Here is a 20,417-nt window from a genome sequence, read left to right on the forward strand (position 1 = left end):
GCTTGGTTTCTGAGGTGGACATTTGCTAAAATTTTCTCTTTGGCCCCCTTTTTTCCTTTCATTCCCATGCTTTTTTTCTTGGTAGTCTTATTCACTTTCATAGTTATAGTTTCATAGACCTCAGTTTTCTCATCTGAATCAGTAGTAAATCTCATTTTATTAGACAAATGATAGATATATAATATATATGTATATCATTCTACAAATGGTATATGTAGATATAAATTCATAGCATATGTTCATATGTATGCATATTACATATGTGGTTGTGTATATCACATGTATATACATTAATGTATACTATATACACATACCTGTATGTACATATACAAATATATTGATGTTCATGAGTCATCTGTATCATGATGGGAGGGGGGTGGTTATTGGGAGAGGGAGTGAAAGAGGAGAAAGAGAGAGGGAGAAAGAGAGAGAGAAAAAGAGAGAGAAAGAGAGAGAAAATATATATAGATATATGTATATGTATACAATGTACTGGACTCTTCTTCTCAAGTTCAGTCCTACCTCTTTAATTGCTTAAAATGTGTTTTCAATCTCTGGGTTCTACCAGTTCTCCACATTTATGATATCTAAACATGATCTTAATATTTTCTCGTTATATTTTATTCTTCTCCAACTTCATTGTTTCTATAAGTGGTACCACAATTAAGTTAGTATCCAGTTCATCATTCATATTGTTTTTAATGAGGAAACCTGCACTTTCATTAAGAAATTAAGTAATATCCTGAAGGTTCAAAGTTTAATCAGTGGTCATTTGGTATCTGATAAGAAATAAAAATTTGACCTGTATTTGTATATTCCAGAATGGATTTGTCAGTCTTCAAAATGATAAGTTAATTATCCTGTGCTTGATAATGCTATCTTCTTATAGAAATATTGTAGAATTGTTTTTTAAAGAATACAGCTTCATATTCACTTATTTCTGCTTCTTCATCTTGTAGAATTTCAATCATATTTCTTAATCTTGTTTCTTTCTTGTTCTGAGCACTTTGAAAATAATGTTTTGGAAAACTTTACAAAGTCTCACAAGGGGTATGAAATTACTTTCCATGATTTTTTTGTAACTTTTCCCTTGAAAATTATTGGCTCAACTGATAGGGAATGGGGAAATGCTTAACCTTTTCTTTCAGTCAGAAAGCCAAAAATCCATTTCTTTGCTAACATCTTCTGTTTGAGGACATCATTTAAAATGGATTCATCTGTTACACCTTCTGTTAGAAATATGCTACAGCTGCTTAATGCCCAGAAAGCATTGAACTACAAGTCCTAAAATAATTTGCTATTGATATATGTAGATTAGTCAGTTTCCTTTTTGGTTCACAATGGTCCTTAAAAAAAGGCCCTTGAAATCCAAGGCACTCCTATGTGTATGTTTTCTAAAGTAAACAAACATCTTTTAAGATAAAGTTCTGAAAACCTAGGGTGACAAGAAAAAAAAAAGAATACTTAACATGACTACTCTTGTAATTGTTTAACTTCCATTACATTTTTCTGAAGAATAAGGAGAAGATTTTGTAAGGCTACACTGGAAAATATGATAGAGGAAAAAAGAAATATGTTTGAAGATCACTTCAAAATCACTTTTCCCAAATTAAACACTGAAAGTTTCCATTACTAATCAAATCTGACTTTCTTATCCCAAGAAGACCTTGTTTTCTATATCACAATGGAATACTAAGTATTAAATGGACAAGTTGGATATGAGAATTTTCATCATTTATCTGGAATAATAAAACTCTGAGATAGTATTCTAAAGAAATGTTCTACAAATGAAATGATGTTTTATATTTAAGATGAAAGAAAGAATAGTATAAAGTTGCTTCATTCATTTAGGTTATCAATATACAAAACTAAATGTAACTACCTATATATAAATGAGAATTAATATTCTTTGCCTTGTTCTTTTGGAGGGATTATTGGGTCAATATTTTGAAATAATATTTATACGTTAAAGAAGCTCGATAAAGATTTGTTAAGTGAGTAATCCATTGATTATTTTAGGGGCATCTCTGTATTTATTTTAGTGGGGTTTGAAGAAATTCAGTCTCATCAACATGAGAATCAATGCAAATGCAAATCTTTGAGATTACATAGGAAGTAGAAACATATATGGCTTCTCAAGGTTCAATTTCTTTATTTCATCTATGAAATAGGGATCCATTGATGCCAATTTCAGTTCAGATATATATATATATATATATATATATATATGTATGTATATGTGTGTGTATTTATTTATCCCAACCTATCAAAAAGAAAACTGATGTTGATAACCTTATCCAATGTCTCCCAGAAATGTAGTGGCAATTAATGCCCAACTCCAAGCTCCTTGACATCATATTCAATGCTTATCCTACCATATAATTTTGTAGTTTGTTCCAACAATGCTTGTATAGCTCCACAATGGGATGTCTCATGGCCCAGACAAAGAATAAAAAAGCAAATGGACCCACCTCTAATGCACAGGTGAACATGACCCAGAAAGAGCAAAAATCAGTGACAGAAAAATGCTTTACTTTGGACACATTCTTTTGTGGGACTTACATTTTTTTTGCCTCATTGATTTCTACTGCTTTTTCTACTGGGTTTTCCTTTTTCAGTCAAATTACATTCTAGTCCCTTTCCCACCCACTAAGGTACCCAAATATCTTCTACATCATTGCTTTTTCTTATACAGTATTTGCATTTCCTCTAAGTATCATTGTCCTAAAAGGGCTCCATGGAGGCTAAAACAACTGAACTCCTGCTATGCGTATAATGGACATACACTTTTTTTTTAATTTAACATTTTATACTACTGAAACACTGAATAAAATGAACAGTTTAATACAAAAAGAATAGAAAACTTCAAGACTATGAATCCCTACTATTTACATTTTGTTTTCTCTTTTAAGCACATAATAAATTCAGTATATAACTTTAAAAATATATTTTAACATGATATAATTATATGTTCTGCATTATTACTGATGATCCTGACCCTCTTAAACCTCTGATGTACAACTCTGGCTGACCTTAGTTAAAGCATATGGAAACATCCCATTCAAATAGCCATAAGCAATAGGGAGCAGATGGGATTTTCAAAGTACAACAAAAAGGCTAGAATGTGAATCAATAAAGACAAAGCACAATGAATAATAATGGAAAGAAAAAATGTATAGAAATGAAACATGAGCGATCTTTAGGAATATAAGTGGAATGGGAAAAATACACAAAAAGAAAAATTTTTTGTAGACTCCTACAAGTTGTGACAAGTAGTGAACAATAAGAAGGCTGATAAGGGGGATGAGTTAAGATCTGTACCACAGGATTTGGAAATTGCCTTGATGGTACAGTTCCTACCTCAATCTATCTTTCATACTACTATTAAAGCTATATCCCTAAAGCAGATCTCCTAATCCATTATTCTTCAACTCAATAACCGCCACAGGTTTACTCATCACTATTATAAAAAACAAATTCCTCTGTTTGAATTTTAAAGAACTTCAAAGGCTCCTCCCTTTATTTTTCCATGTAATAATGCATTTTTCCTTTTCATGTCTTTTTTGGTCCATTCAAACTGTCCTTCTTTCTATTCCTCTGACATTACACACTGTTTATCTGTATCTTTGTGCAAGCTGTGTCCCATTAGAGTAGTAAAATCTTTTCTTAGCTTTGCCTTTAAAGATCTCTAGTTTTCTTCAAAGTCCATTTCAAAGTTCATCTCCAAGAAGGCCTTTCTGATTCACCTATCTATTAATGTATCCTACCAAATATGTTTTACATATTTTGTATAGAATTATTTTACATATACATACATATTTTCTACTGTGAATGTTAAAAATTGTAAATGCCAAATGAGGGGATGCCCATCAATTGGGGAATGGCTGAACAAACTGTGGTATATGTTGGTGATGGAGTACTATTGTGCTAAAAGGAATAATAAAGTGGAGAAGTTCCATGGAGACTGGAACAACCTCCAGGAAGTGATGCAGAGCGAGAAGAGCAGAACCAGGAGAACATTGTACACAGAGACTAATACACTGTGGTATAATCGAACATAATGGACTTCTCCATTAGTGGCGGTGTAATGTCCCTGAACAACTTGCAGGGATCCAGGAGAAAAAAACACCATTCATAAGCAAAGGATAAACTATGGGAGAGGAAACACCGAGGAAAAGCAACTGCCTGAATACAGAGGTTGAGGGGACATGACAGAGGACAGACTCTAAATGAACACTCTAGTGCAAATACTATCAACAAAGCAATGGGTTCAAATCAAGAAAACATCTAATGCCCAGTGGACTTACGCGTTGGCTATGGGGGGTGGGGGGGGAGGAAAAGAAAATGATCTTTAACGAATAATGCTTGGAAATGATCAAATAAAATATATTTAAAAAAAAAAAGAAAAAAAAATTGTAAATGCCAAAACTGTAAAGGTTTTGGCCAAACTGTAAAGGATATTTATAATGTTTGACTTAAAATCTAAAGATAAGGTCACCATGGGAAAATTCCCAAATATGAAAATACCCATAATAATGGATATCTAATGGACATACACTTTTTTATTTAACATTTTATACTACTGAAACACCAAATAAAATGAACAGTTTAATACAAAAAGAATAGAAAACTTCAAGACTGTGAATCCCTATTATTTACATTTTGTTTTCTCTTTTAAGCACATAATAAATTCAATATATAACTTTAATGGAGCTGGGTTTTATGGAGATTTTTAATTAATATAAATGAAGGAATTAAGGGAAGGGGAGAGAGAGAGAGAAAGAGAGAGAGAGTAGACAAGCAGTAGGAAAGGGAGAGTGAGTCAGTCTTTATCACTCACCACAAGATTGTCTCAAGCAAACTCCAGTCCTCCACTGAACTCCTGAACTCCTGAACTGAGTTTCAATCCTCTCCATTACCTGAAATGACTTCTCCTTTTAAAGAAATTTTCTATTATGTCACCTCCCCTAAATTTTCACATCTACCAATCACAGTAGACACTTTCCCCCAGGACTGCCCATTCTTAGTTCTCATATTCTTTTGTTCTCACCTTCTCTGGTTTGATAAAATTTACTGAGTACTTCATACCTCTTTTGTTAAACTTGCCTTTTGTAAGTTGCTTGACCTTTTAGGTACTAATTTAATCTTTAAAGATACTTAGGACCCTTTTGTATTAGATCTAAAAATAGATCTAGCTTAAAGTTCTAGCTTTACTATAAGTATGAGTTAGGGACTTTCATTGTTCAATCAGGAGTTTACAACTTTATCATCCCCTAAGGCACTGTCTGATCAGAGTGGAGTAATTTTAAAAGTTCTCAATACATTCCTGATCAAGTACCTCCATTGTTAAAAATGGGGAATAGCTAGACAAAATCTTCTAAGGTATAGTCTGAGTAGTTTTAAGATTCACACTACTCATATAGAATGAAAGTTCCTTGATGTCAGGTACTAGTTATTTTTTATTTGTATTTTCTCTGAATGCTTTTGGCTTAGAACAATGCCTGGCATATGGGATGTGATGTTTAATAAATGTTTTATTGATTGATGCATTGATATATTAAAGTCAAGAAAGTAAAGGAAAGAGATAGAGATTTTTGATTCAGTATTTTCTGGTATCCACAATTCTGAACATAAGTTGTGTGTCTCCCACCAACAAGGAATGTAGTGGTGCTGTTGAGAAAAAAATATATATATATCCATATAGAATAAAAGTCTACTTACACATCCTTCAATGGAGGATGAAAAGTTGAGCATGTTCTGTTCATAATGATTTGGCATTTTGTGTCAGTGATAAGAAGGCAGGTCTTGACAAGTTTGCTTACCTATTTGGAAATACTGGATGAAAAGGAGTAGTTAACTAAAGGGGGGGACCCCTTAAGACTGTGGAATAAGGCATGATTAAAAAATAAATGATGAATGAGATGTTTAATGTCAAGTCAAGTCAGATCAATAAACAGTTATTATCCATCAACCTTGTGCCTGATATTAGACAAGGAAAAAATCATCTTTGCCCTAAGGAAATTCATAATCTAAAGGCTATATGCACAAATATATGCTTACATATATAATGTGTGTGAATACATACAAAACATGTTAAGTTAGAGTTTGCAGAAGAAAGTCACCAACTTTGAGAGGGACCAAGAAAGTTTTATTGTGGAGGTAGAATTTTGGTTGAGACCTGTGGGAAGCATTGGAAACTATGAGGCAGAGAAAAGGAGGAAGAGAATTCTAAACATGGAAAAGAGACAGAGGGGAAAAAATTAAATTGGCAGATGCAGCATTTTCTGTGAAGAATAACAGGGAAGTCAATTTCACTTGATCACTGATAATATGAAAGTGAATAAAATGTAAAACAACTGGTCAAGCATAAAGGGGATTAAAAAATGATTTGTTTTTTTGGTTTATTGCTCATGAAGGTGTCATGGCCACTGAAGTTATCAAATAAAAGGGTAACATGCTTATATCTATGTTGTAGGGTTGTCACCTCTTAACTGATTGAAGAAAAGACTGAAATAGTGACAAGTAATACAGGGAAACCAACCAGAAGGGTATCACAATAGTCTATGCATAAGATGATAAAGGCATTCACCAAGATAAATAAGATGAAAAAGGGAAAAGGAATCAAGGATATATAGAAAATAAACAAGAACTGAAAACAGAGTGGATATGGGGAAAGGCAGTGAGTAAGAGGTGAGCACAAGGACATCACAGGGGAACTTAATATTTAAGAAAAAAGCATAGAGAAGAGGTGGAACACTGTGCATAAAAAGCTTTCAAGTTAAATCTAGGTTCTGTGATGAGAGGGAAACCTGTCCAAAAGACAGGAGGGAGGAAGAGACTTAATAGTACTTAGTTTTAGGTAGAACAAGGCTCTTAGAACTAAGTGGTAACAATTGGGGATACTACAAGAAAAAAAGAAAAAGAATGAAGAATGAAGATTTGGAGAATCAAGACTTTTTGGAGGAGTAGAATTGCTGAAGCCTACATCAACAAATAAGTAAACAATAAGTAGATTACAGAAAAGAGAAAAGGAAATTGAATGATCAAATATAGTATATTCATAAGGAAATGATATTTAGTATTTACATTAATTTTGTTTGTTTTTTTTTTTTGGTTGTAAGAGTCTAAGAGCATGCATTATATTAAACTATAGGGTACATAAAAGCAACAAGATAAAACTGATCATGACTTGAACTTTAATTCTATAGGAGATGAGTGGCCAATATTTCAAATACAGAGATTCATGGGACATTAGCTAACTTAGGGTATAGTAACAATAAACTATTGAAATTTTTTAGTAGACAGTCATGGAAGTGATAATGATACATTCATGCATGAGTTCAAATTGCTCTCCAGAATGGTTGGATCATTTGACAACTCGACCAACAGAGCATCCCTTTCCTGATCTGTTAGCCACTCTGACAGATGGGAGATGGTACTCAAGAGGTATTTCAATTTACATTTCTCTAATAAGTAGTGATTTAGACCATTTTTCATATAACTATAGATAACTGATTTCTCTGAAAACCGCCTGTTCATATCTTTTGGCCATTTATTTATCAATTGGGTAAAAGCTTGAATTCTTCTTATTTTAACTCAGTTCTCTCTATATTTGAAAAATGAGCCTTTATCAGAGACATTTGCTTTAATTCTCCTCTCCCTCCCCAGATTTCAGTTTTCTTTCTAATCTTGGTTGCATTGGTTTTGTGTGTACCAAACCTTTTTAATTTAATAGAATTAAAATTAGCTATTTTATATCTTATAATGCACTCTATCTTTGTTTTTGGACATTTACCCCCTTATTCATAGGTCTATCAGGTTAAGTGTTCTAGGACTCCCTCTTAGTCAATAAATTAGCCCATGTCTTCCATAATTTTTTAACTTCAATAATCAAATCAGATCAAATATGCAAAAGTTTAATGGAGAGAATGAAGAATTTAAAATGTGAGATATTATTTGTATTACTTTAATACCTATTATTTTGAATGAAAAAATATGCAAAATATGAAATTTGATATGATTGTATACCTTAAAAGTGAAAGGTGTTATTTTATTTTAAATGAGTTAGATTTCATGCCAAGTATAGAGAAACCAAGAATTGAAAAGTCAGTTTGTATATAAAATTAAGAAGAAATCAACAGAAACAAAATCTGTACAAGAAGGATTTGATTGATTGAATATAGTAGATTTTCATTATCTTTGGGAGACTTCATCATTAAACTTCCATTGAAATTTAAGGATAAAGTTCTAATTTTTAAAAGAAATTCATAGGCATTTGGATATAATGTTAAATGACAAACAACTGACTCAAAAAGAAATGTACTAATTAACTGAATTATTTTTAAAGTTGGATTTTACAGGAAGAAATAGTAAGACATTTTATTAAATAAAAATGTAATGGAAATTGGCAACTATGTGAAAGAATTAGAACAGTTTGGAGACAATGGGTTGTCTTATGTAGACCTCTACTTCATGTGTCTTTTTTTCTTGTGTAAGAGAGGAAACTTAGACTCAATCTGCCAGAGGAACAAGACATGAGGGGGAAGGACAAGAGGGAATTCCAGAGGAAAGAAACAGAGAAGTGCTGAGAAGATCCAAGCAGTTTACTTCATTTCTCTTTGGGAAGCCCTTCAGAAAGGGTTGGTCTGAGCCCTGGTCATCCATCTGTGAAACCAGACCTTTTGAATCCAGGGGAAGACAACAAGAGTGGATAGGACTTTCGAAATAAAGCTATCCACCTCAAGATTTCCTCTACATCCCTCCAAAGCCATTCTTGAACTTCAAATCGTAAACAGGACTGTTAAAAGTCAGGACTAGCTCTCACAATTGACCCCAAGAGGTTCAGGCAGGCAAAGCCTGACCCTGTAGGATTTGAGGAGAAGGGGTTCAATTGTTAGGTTTTAGGGACTTCCTATTTTCTCACTTTCCCAATACCTTATCCCTCAATCTCACTTACCTTACCCTTTGTGTGTTCCTCAAATAAATAGCTGTTCTATAGATCTAGTGCCTGTTGATAATAATCAGGAAAAGGGACCAGAAGCTTTGAGGAGGAGAACTGTATTTCCTCCCCAAGGAAGAAGAAGCTGTTTAGTTCTGGATTTATTTCAGTCCTGCCTCTAAAGAAAAGTAGTCAATAACCCTGAAAACAGCTAGTGTGGGTTTATTGAAGGAGAGGGGAGAAACTATCTATCCTCTCTCTCCACCCTTTAGCTCCATTTCATCTCTACCACACCCTGGTCCTGAATTCAGTGGTGGTGGACTCCATTCTTTTCCCCCTTTCATTACATTTGACTAGACTGCAAACTCCTTAAAAGTAAGAGTGCATTTATTATATGATTTCCAGAGTTGGCAATACAATGTACCAAGAATGTTTCCAATCAATATTGATTAATTTAAATCCACAAGGAAAACAACTTTTTCTAATTATCTACTACACAGTAGAAGCAGGCAATATTGTTGAATTAATATGATAGGAGTTGGACCTCCTAAAGGAATAAGTGTGCTAAAGGTTCAGATATGTTTGTGAAAGCCAATGATTAAATTTTCAATTAGAGGATTTACTCTTAGACATTGCCTAATAGTATATGTCAGAGCTTGATTCAGTATTTGGTTGATTATCTAGACTTAAGAAAGTGGTGGAGAAAATATTAACGATGAAGTTTAAATTGAAAGATGTCATGAATACATATTTCCTTCTGTATAACTAATTGTTAAACATATGTCAACATGTCTCCATCTATATAGGGAACTTTTAGAAAGGGGTAATCTCTGCCTCCAATACAACATGGATTCTTTCCTACAATTTAGAATCTTAAGGAACAGTTTAAAGAGCTATAAAGAAAAGTTAGACGATTTGCCTATAATCACACTATTAGTATGGTTCAGCTAGGACACTTGAACAACTTAAAAAATCAATATGAATTGTAAATGATTCCATGTTCCCTCATTCCAGGATATTTCTAGAACCTACATTCTCACATATTATTACTATTCTCAAGTCCAGATTTTTTAAAATGGTTTCAACTCTCTGTACAGTGACTTTGCTTTTTACCATTTGAGAATACAGAAAAAATAAATATGTTGTCTTTATTGTTTTGAGCATGGAAGGAAATTCTGTTTCAATTTATTTTTCATTCAGAATACTTTTCCATGGTTACATTATACATGATCATATCCCCTGCTCTTTCTTGACTCCTCCCAAACCTGACAAGAAGTTCCACTGGATTAAACATGTATTATTGTAAAAAAACCTATTTCCATGTTACTCATATTTGTGGTAGAGTGATCTTTTAACATCAAAATCCTAAACATGTCCCTATCAAATACATGATTGATCATATATTGTTTTTCTGTGTGTGTTTCTGCTCCCACAATTCTTTTTCTGGATGTGGATAGCATCCTTTCTCATAAATTCCTCTGCATTATCCTGTGTCATTGGATTGCTGCTTGTAGAAAAGTCTATTCCATTAAATTGTGCCATAATGTTTCAGGCTCTGTGTACAGTGTTCTCCTGGTTCTGCTCCTTTTGCTCTGCATCAATTCCTGGAGGTCTTTCCAGTTCACATGGAATTCCTCCAGTTCATTATTAAAGGAATTCATTGTTCATTTTTTTGTAAGTTCTGCATATCTCTTTTAAGAAGAACTGTAGAAATTTATTCAGATGCAGCCATGATTTCTTTAGTGTGGATATTCTAGATTCCAAATGTTCCCTTGTTTCCTATTAAGTAAAATTAGTGCCTATACCTTTCGACAAATAATTTATAAATGACCCCTTCAGTATAATGGAAGATATCTTGCACTAATCTTTTAGTATTACCAACTATGTACATCAGCTTATAAAATTTTATTAACTGCCTGTTGAATTTTTGGCACTGTGATAAACAAATAAGAAAAATAGTCTCTGCCATCAAGGAGCTTATAATCTAATTATGGGAAGACAACAAACACAAGGAAGTTGAAAAAATGTGTATGATAAAAGGTGAGAGCATGAGAACATCCTTCTTCAAAGAAGATTTAGGGAGGATATTTTCATCTGACTCCTCACATTTTAAGGTTGGCACAGGAATAGGAAACCAAGGAGATCTAAGTACCAAAACTGATTTTATTTTCCAGTGTATTGAGGATCTTATAAGTCTGGGCAATATACCAAACATTAACATATAAAGAAAAGCAAACAGTCCCTCCTTTTAAGGAGCTTACTGTTTAATGGGGAGAAAATATTCAAGCAACTATATAAAAAATATATGTATTTACAGAATATTTTGAAGCTGACCAACAGAGTGCAGTGACTGTCAATGTAATAATGTGGAGTTTCATATGTTGGTCTCTCATTCTTGTTACAGGAGAAGCATCCTATAATTTGATATTTTTACAATCATCTTCTCATTTTTAAATTCACTTTGCTAGCTTTAAAACCATAGAACCACACACAATCCCCATTAGCACTTACTATAAATCCAAGAAATATAAAAAGGGTAATATGATTTGATGAATTGATTCATTTTTAATATTAATCATGCCCCAGTACCAGTATCATTACATTGGACATAGTAGGAATTTAATGTTTATTTAATAAAATAAAAGATTGGATATTAAGCTGATGAACAATTTCACTTTAATATTTCCTACATTGTTGAGTAATAAATTCATCATATGAATTACCAAGATAGCTAAATCTTATTTCCTTAGGTATATAAAAATATTCTACTTTAACCATCTTTATGGAAATCTTTCTGAAAGGCATTATACTTCCTTGCTTGATTAAACATGGCATACAAAATATAATTTTACTTTTTCTTGAAGACTCAAGGACATTATTACTAATATCAACAATTCTGCTGTTTAATAGAGTGTCAAGGACTATTGAGATATGTAGGGTTTAACAATTTCTTTTCCTAAAATCTCTTTTCTGCTATGCTTTTTCTGATTGAGATTATTTTTATCTTTCAGATGAAGCTATAATTTCTTTCTACTTTGGTTAGCAGTGTTCCTTCCATGTTATCTTATCTCCCTCATGCCACCACCCAAAGTCTTAGTTTTAAACTTTGTTTTAATCTTAACCAGAACTTAAAATAGAGTCTTCCATGTAGTAAGTTCATAATGACTATTTTGTAAATGCATGAGAAGAAATCTAGAGTAAGTAACCTACAAAAGCTTCAGGATTTCTAGTGGAAACCAGATAAGGAAAGATAATGACTGAGTAACAATTTTGTGAAGAATCCAAGTCAATAGAAAATGAATTACACCCTGTCCTCTCAGTACAAAGATAGAATACTTTGAAGAGGGAAAAGAATTTTTATACTCTGTCAGATGAGGTCACTGTGTTAGGTTTTTTTTTTGTTTGTTTTTTTGAGAGGCATATGAATTAGTGGAAGTGCCAGACCTGATGTCAGGAAGATCCAAGTTCAAATTTAGTCTCAGACACTTACTAGTTGTATGATCCTAGATAAGTCATTTAATCTATACATGCTTCAGTTTCCTTATATGTAAAATGGGGACAGTAGTAACACCTACACTCCAGAAGTTTTATGAGGATCAAATGAGAGAGTAATTGTAAATCACTTATCCTAGTACCTGGCACATAGGAAGTACTTTAGAAAAGTTATTATTATGATTCTCCTCCTCCTTCATTGTGATGATGATAATGAGGATAATGCACACAATTATGGGTTAAGGATCTCTAGAAATAGCTCTATGTATATATTTTATTCAGTTCCTTCCTCCCTTCACCACAACATCAAAAGCTTCATCTGGCAAAATATATAGATTATATCTTTTATGTTTCTACTTTTCAGTTCATTCTCTGGAAGTAAACATTTAGAAATTATTCTTCAAATATTGTCTGTAGTTATATATAATGTTCATTTCATTATTTTCATTTCACTCTTTTCCAAGTTTTTTTAATCAATCTGCTCATTATTTTTTTTAATGACAGTAGTATTCCATCATGCTCATATATCACAATGTGTATAGCCATTCCCCAATTGATGTACATCCACTCCATTTCCAGTTTTTTGCCACCACAAAGAAAGCTAATATAAATATTTTGAAATATATGATTTTCCCCCTTTACTCCATGGCCTCTTTGGGAAATAGACCTGGCAAATGTATTTCCCAGGTCTAAGGATATACACAGTTTCATAACTCTGGGTAAAAGTCTAAATTGCTCTCTAAAATGGTTGAACCAATTCATAGCCCCACTAACTGTATTAATGTCCATGTTTTTCCTTGCCCCCTCCAACATTCTATCTTGACTTTTTTTGCATTTTAGTCAAATGAATGGGTATGAAATTATGCTTCAGAATTATTTTGGTTTGCATTTCCCTAATCAGTGGTTATAAGAACATTTTTTAATATGGCTTTGATTTCCTGATCCAAAAACTGCCTGTTCACATCATTTGCCCATTTATCAAATGGGGGATGGCTCATATTCTCATAAATCTGATAAAATTCTCAAAATATTTTAGATATGAGATATCTATCTGAGAGACTATGACAAATTTTCCCCAATTTTATTATTTCCTCCTAAATTTGGCAATATTTGTATTATTTATATAAAAACTACAATTTGCGCAAACTCAAAATTATCAATTTTGGGGGCAGCTGGGTCACTCAGTGGATTGAGAGTCAGGCCTAGAGACAGGAGGTACTAGGTTCAAATCTGGCCTCAGACACTTCCCAGCTGTGTGACCCTGGGCAAGTCACTTAACCCCCATTACCTAGCCCTTACCACTCTTCTCCCTTGGAGCCAATACACAGTATTGACTCCAAGACAGAACATAAATGTTTTTAAAAAACATTTTTTTAAAAATTATCCATTTTATATCTTATACTATTCTCCATCTCTAGTTTACTAATAAATTCCTTTCTTCTCTATAACTTTGAAAGGTAATATAGTCTCTGTTCTTCTAATTTGTTTATATCTACCTTTCTATCAATTTTATCTTATCTGAGTAAATGGTATAAGATATTAATCTATATTGTTTCTGCCAAACTACTTTTCAATTGTCCCAGTAATTTTGACCAAATATTGATTTCTTAGTCCAATAGCTTGGAGTTAGGGTATTTTTATTTTTGTCAAATGCAAAATTACTATAATCTTTTACTACTGCTTGATGAAGGTGTGTTCTATTCCATTTGTCTACCTTTCTGTTTTTTAACCAGTGCCAGATATTTTATAATACAGTTTAAAATCTGTCACTGATAAACCTATTTCCTTTATATTTTTTTAATTAATTATTTTTCCATTTTTGACCTTTTGTTCTTCCAAATGAATTTTGTTATTCTTTTCTAGCTCTTTAAGATTGGGGGGGTATTTTTATTTGGAATCCATTGAATAAGTAGATTAGTTTAGGTAATGTTTTCATTTTCATTATATTGACTCTGCTCATCCATGGACAATTATATTTCTCTAGTTATTTAGATGTGATTTTATTGGGGGTAAAAAGTGTTTTTTTTTTAAAAGGTAACCCTCCTTGACCATTCTGATTCCTTCAATTTCTTTTTCTTCCCATAATGCTATTGCAAGTTCTTTCTAATACTATGTTAAATAATACTGATGGTAATAGGCATCCTTGTTTCACTTCTGATCTTATTTGGAAAGCTTTGATTACAAATAATATTTGTTGGTGGTTTTAGGTAGATGCTTCATATTACATTAAGAAAAACTATTCATAGCTTTGCTTTCCTATGTTATTAATAGTAATGTATTGTATTTTGTCAAAGAGTTTTCATGAATCTATTGATAAAATCATATCATTTTCATTAATTTTGTTTATACAATTAATATTTTCTCATATTAAATTATTCTGCATTCCTGTGGTATAATGGCTATGATTTTTAAAAATATATTAATAAAACTTATTGTAAAACAAAGATTTCTGGTCAATCCAACCCAAATGATCCTCAAAATAATGTTTTTATGATAACTTTTTTAACTCCTCAGAAACATTTTTAATTAATTTTCAGATTCTCAGGAATTATTTTCTTGATTCAGTTTATAACAATTTAACCAATAGATTATTAAAGTCTTATTGTATGGTCACATAACTTTTCTATTGTTGTTATTACATTAACTTTAAAAACAGATTAATATTCAATAGTTATATTTTTTTTTCAGAAAAATGTGACGAGCAACTTGTCTCTGCATTGCCCCATGTAGTCTTCAGCAGTTCATCTTCCATGTCCAGCAGTTATTCTCCAGGCTATGCCAAGCTCAATAAAAGAGGGGGTAAGTGTTTGTCTGGCATGTTCAGTTATCTGTTTTTTAGGCTGAACAAGCTAGTTTGAGCTAGACTCTGCAATTACATGTCTAAATGCAAAATATCATAGATTGTGAAACAAACTCACTGGAAAATACCCAAAAGCTTTTTTTCTCCCTGGAGATTACACTCCAAATCTCTAGGATGCTCTTCAACAAGCAATCTTTTGACAAACATTAAAAGTCTGGCTTAGGTTGGAAGTACAAGGACTTTCTGGGGATGGGTATATTATCATAAAAGGATGAATTAAAAATGCCAAAGATGGTACAATTATAATTTGAATAGTTGGAACAGTTAAAGGAATTCAAGTTTCTGAAAATGATCAAGAATTGTATAGGAGATTATGGACTCACCTGAGAAGACAGTATAAACAGTTGGAGTAACACTGTTGGAGTAACAGTTGGAGTAACAGTTGGAGTAAAAAGTGCTGAGTATTACTTGTACTCAGTGTTCAATTGATATGCATCTGGTGCCTACTTAACTGCCCCTCTTAAACAAAAGGTAATCATGTAAAGCAGAAGTCAAAATCACATCTTCACATTTATATCAATGTTCTATCTATCACTGTACCTTCTCTTCTATTGGGAAGAAAAGTTGAGGTTTTTTTGTAGATGTAACAGAGCATCACTGCAGGCATGGATAAATATGCACTTGTGGGTGATAAGAATATATTTCTTGATTCACAAAACTCTAGTTTCTCAGGATAAATAATAGGTTTTTTGGTTTTACTAATGAAAACTAGAATCTTTCTTAAGAAGTGCTGCTGTTATTTTTTTCTTAACCTTGTCCTTTCACTGTTTTAGTAATTTTAGTAATTAAAAATGTGTCAATCAATCCTCTAGAGAAAAATCATCATAATCATTGTCATCATCATTCTCCTCATCAGTTGCAGCAATAATAGTTATTAGCATTTATATAGCAATTCAGAGCTTTCTGAACACTTTACATTTATTATCGCACTTGATCTTTACTGTTATTACCTTCATTTTTACAGATGACAAAACTGAGGCTGAGAGAGATTGCGTGACTTTTCCCAAATCATGTAACTAACAAGTAAGATAGGCAGCACCCAAATGACTCCCAACACAGAACCCCCAACCCCTAACAGACACCCAAGCTACTCTACAACAAGCAATGAGGTGGCATAAGAAGATCCACATTCAAATCAGACCTCAGACACTAGATTGTATGAGCCTGGAAAAGTTATTTAGCCATTGTTTTCCTCAGTTTCCTCATAAAAATGGGAATATGATGGCATGTAAATTTCATAGTTTTGTGAAGATCAGATATTTGTCAAATGCTTAGCATAGTACTTGACATATAGTAGGCATCCCATGAGTGTTCCCAATACCTTACAAGTCCGTATGTCTCTTGCCATGACAAGGACACAGGATTATACCAGAATGTATTATTTCTTCTTTGCCTCTTTCTTTATTAAGTGATACTTGGTCACATTGTCTTTCTCCTTTCCTTTTTACTCTCCCTCCTTCTCTCCTTTAAATTATGGTGAGGTATCAGAGTTAACCACAGTCAGAGGCACAGTTACATACATTGAAAGAATAGGGGACCCTACCGTTCTCCTTTCTTTTAGAAGCTTTTCATTGTTTACAGCGGTGTGATTCCCAGCAGATGCCAGCAGCTCTACCTCTCCATAGGAGCTCTGCAACAGTCTGTAGTCTATAAACCTTTACTCAGTTACTTATGGCTTATTGATGGTTGCCAGCTGTCAGGCAATATCCAGGCTGTTTGATGAGAATGTGGGCCAACAAATGAATTCAATTCCCACATTAGGCAGCATTTACACTTTTTTGACTAGAAATCTTACCTCCCTATCGCAGAATAGTAGGGCCAGGACTGAGCAGAATTGTGGAATCAACAGTTCATCTGTCACCGGGATCCATTCTCTCTTCATAATCCTTTCTTTGCTGTTTACCTGTCTTGCTCTATCTCCAGTACATACTGCCCTTATTTTATCATTTCCATCCAGATAAGATGAAAGCAAAATTAAAAAGACACTTGCACCCTAGTGTGAAGTGAAACATTTGAAAGGAGAGGGATCTAAAGAGCAAATCTGTTATTCAGGCTTCATAGAAGGAGGATGAGAAAGATATTTTTTTGAATAATAACATTTAGTGTATAGTCCTCTATTATATGCTTTTCATGAACCCAATCTCAAAGAAGGGATCAGAATACTTTCAAGTATATACTGAGCTGGTTTCTATCTATCTATCTATCTATCTATCTATCTATCTATCTATCTATCTATCTATCTATCTATCTATCTATTCCTCTTTCCTTTAAGTATGGATTGCTTTTTTGAGCACTGGTTAATTATGAAAACTAATTTTGATAGTTTTTGTCAACAAATGGAGGGAGCTATGGATAAAGTATCAATCATGAAAATATAGCCTATTTTTTCATACATGAGAAAGTTCTGTGCAAAAAAGAAAGTTGTTTAATAAAATACCATTAAATTGGTATTTTGGTCTACAATTTGTTTTGGGAATCAAATTAACATTATTTTCTCCCAGATATTACTGGATCTTTTTTGAATTAAGAAAATGTGGGCTTGAAATTGGAAATTTTTTTTTTTACCAGAGAGAAATATCAATTCTAGAAGGTGTAGTGGAGGGAAGGAGACTTTGCCTTTTTCAAGAATGCAGTTCTGCTACCATTGGGGCGTGGGGAGGGACACCTCAACTTCACTTTTACAATTGGTATCATCCATAGAAAGAAGTTCAAAATAAAAAAAAATTCTAATTTCCAGATAGTCTGACCTTTGACTTTCAATAAAATAAAATAATATGTATGTGGACTGGAAGAAACTAATTAAAAACCAATGGAAAATATAATGAGTAGGACATCCAAGAGGTAATTGGTTTTTATATCCAGGGATTCAAATACAATTTCTATCCATTGGTAATATGGAGAACTCTTATAGAAAATAAGAGTTGCTGGCAAGACCAAAGACTTCTAATCTCAAATCAAAAGATGATTATTTATATCTGGAGGGGCTGAGAATTTTTTCCTCTGAAAACTAAAAATTAATGCATATTCATTAAAACATATTAAAGGAAAGGTCTTCTAGATTTCTTTCACTGAATTCTTGCTTTCATCCAGCAGTTGGAGCTGCTAACCCTGAGCCTGTTCATATTTCATAGGAACCTGGGAGTCATGGGACTCACCCTTCTAATTAAGCCACTCTATCAGGCTGACTAAGAATTTCAAAAATGTTATGGGTTCTCTATAGTCTCAAAAAATGGAGAACCTTCTATCTCCAAGTTCTCTGTTTCCGTTGGAATCTATGACTGCTCAATTTCACAAGGGGTTATGGTCATTGTGGATTAACCCAATCAGAATCAATTTTCAAGCTCTTGTACTGTTGGCAAAATTTTGCCTCTATCTGGAACTTGTGATAATTACTTGTGTCAGTCATAGCACCTGTCATTATTCCTATGGGAATAGACTAAGTTGCTTTAAAATATGTATTATTATTCACTTTTTGTATATTAAAATAACAGTACTTATTTATATAATATGTGGCAGTCAAACTACAACATCTCTAGAGGCAGATAGTACCTTGCATCTCCATAACTTGGGGAATATTTTAAATTCTGTAGTACTAGGGCACTAGATGGTTTAATTAGTTCCCTATGCGAGTTCGAATGCTCATACATGATTCAGCATAGTTGCTTCTTGATTCTTAATTCGTATTTCCAATAAGGCCATTATTTAGATAGGAAATCAGCATCTGCAGCTCATAGTAAAGTTATAGACTTGGGATCTAGTGTATACTAGAACTCCTTGATAGTGATTTTTCTATTAGTTCTCTTTTTGGGACTTTTGATTGTCTACCATATCTAGATGATCCTCAAAAATTGGGGACATAGACCAGAACAGACCAAACCCAGAGGGAAATGGTTTCCACCCAGTTGACCATCTTCTTTCATCTCTGACCTTTGACCTCATTTCTAGTAAACATTAGACTTCCTTTGTCCCTATAAGTCCAATGATTTTATTTGTCCTAACTCTGCTTGGGACATTTCTATTTACTTGCTCTTGCCCTTCCTTATTCAGTCCTTCCATTAGGCAGACAATATACAAAATAGTATGGGGAATTGATGGAGCAGAGACAGTGGAAGGAAAGTTTTATAAGAAACAATTTAACATATAGAAAGAATAGAAGATTGAGAATCCAAAGACTTGAGGTTTGTCCCGGCTCTAGCACTAACTAGAAAGATAGCTTTGGGGAAATGATTTTAATTTTCTGGGCTTAAATATCCTCATCATTGGATTGAAGGGATTGGGCTATATGATTTATATTACCCCTACTCTCAGACTTTCCCATTCTATAAATGTATGATTTGATAACCGTATATCAAGACATTATATTAGTATTTGACATGAGAGTGTTAAGGAAGAATATCCTGGGTTGAAAAAAGGATAAAAATGAAAATCTATTATTTTTTTTTTAATTTTCTCTTTGTTTATCAGGCCTGATGGTGAAAATGGCATGGGGTTTATTATCAGATTTCTTCTTTGGAATATATTTTTTAAATTATATGTTCAAACTTAGTTTTTTAAATTTTAATATTATGAGCTTTAGCACATTTTTATCTTTTGATCCTGACATATAAAGCAATAATCCTTATTATTATAACAATAGATGACATTTATATTGTGTATTGTGATTTGCAAAGTACTTTGCTTACTTTATATCTTTGAGTCCCATTATAAATTCTGTGAAATACATAATAAAGATAATATTATTATCCCCATTTTACAGATGAGAGAACCTATACTCTGAAAGGTTAAGTAAATGTAATGAAGAGCATACAGTTAGTAAATGAGAGAGCTAGGAATGGAACTGCATCACCTAGTACAGTACTAGGTACTGAAAAGAAAAAGAGAAAATGAAAAAATTCATGTCACTGGGAGCTCATATTCCATTGATGGGCTAACATTCATAAACAGATAAATAAATTCAAAGTAAAGACAACAGATTAAGAAATATAAGAAGGATGGGTGGCAATCAAATGTGGGGGGGCGTGGGGGATAAGGTTTTCCATAGAAGAAAATACATCAAAAAAGTTCTGAATTAAGATAACAATCATAAGACTACAACTTATGATAGGAATTATTTAAGGGATTGAGCAG

At 32.9% G+C, this 20,417-nt stretch overlaps 1 protein-coding gene across 1 annotated transcript in view; it reads left to right on the forward strand.

Moving 5' to 3' along the window:
* Nucleotides 1–20,417, forward strand: part of CNTNAP2 (contactin associated protein 2) — a 2,768,972-nt gene that overhangs the window by 721,974 nt on the left and 2,026,581 nt on the right. Inside the window, exon 2 of the mRNA XM_007504517.3 lies at nucleotides 15,119–15,229. Coding sequence (XP_007504579.1) covers nucleotides 15,119–15,229 — 111 coding nt within the window. The remainder of the gene's footprint in view (nucleotides 1–15,118; nucleotides 15,230–20,417) is intronic.

Source organism: Monodelphis domestica, chromosome 5 (assembly GCF_027887165.1).
Source record: "Monodelphis domestica isolate mMonDom1 chromosome 5, mMonDom1.pri, whole genome shotgun sequence".
NCBI classification, from domain to species: Eukaryota; Metazoa; Chordata; class Mammalia; order Didelphimorphia; family Didelphidae; genus Monodelphis; species Monodelphis domestica.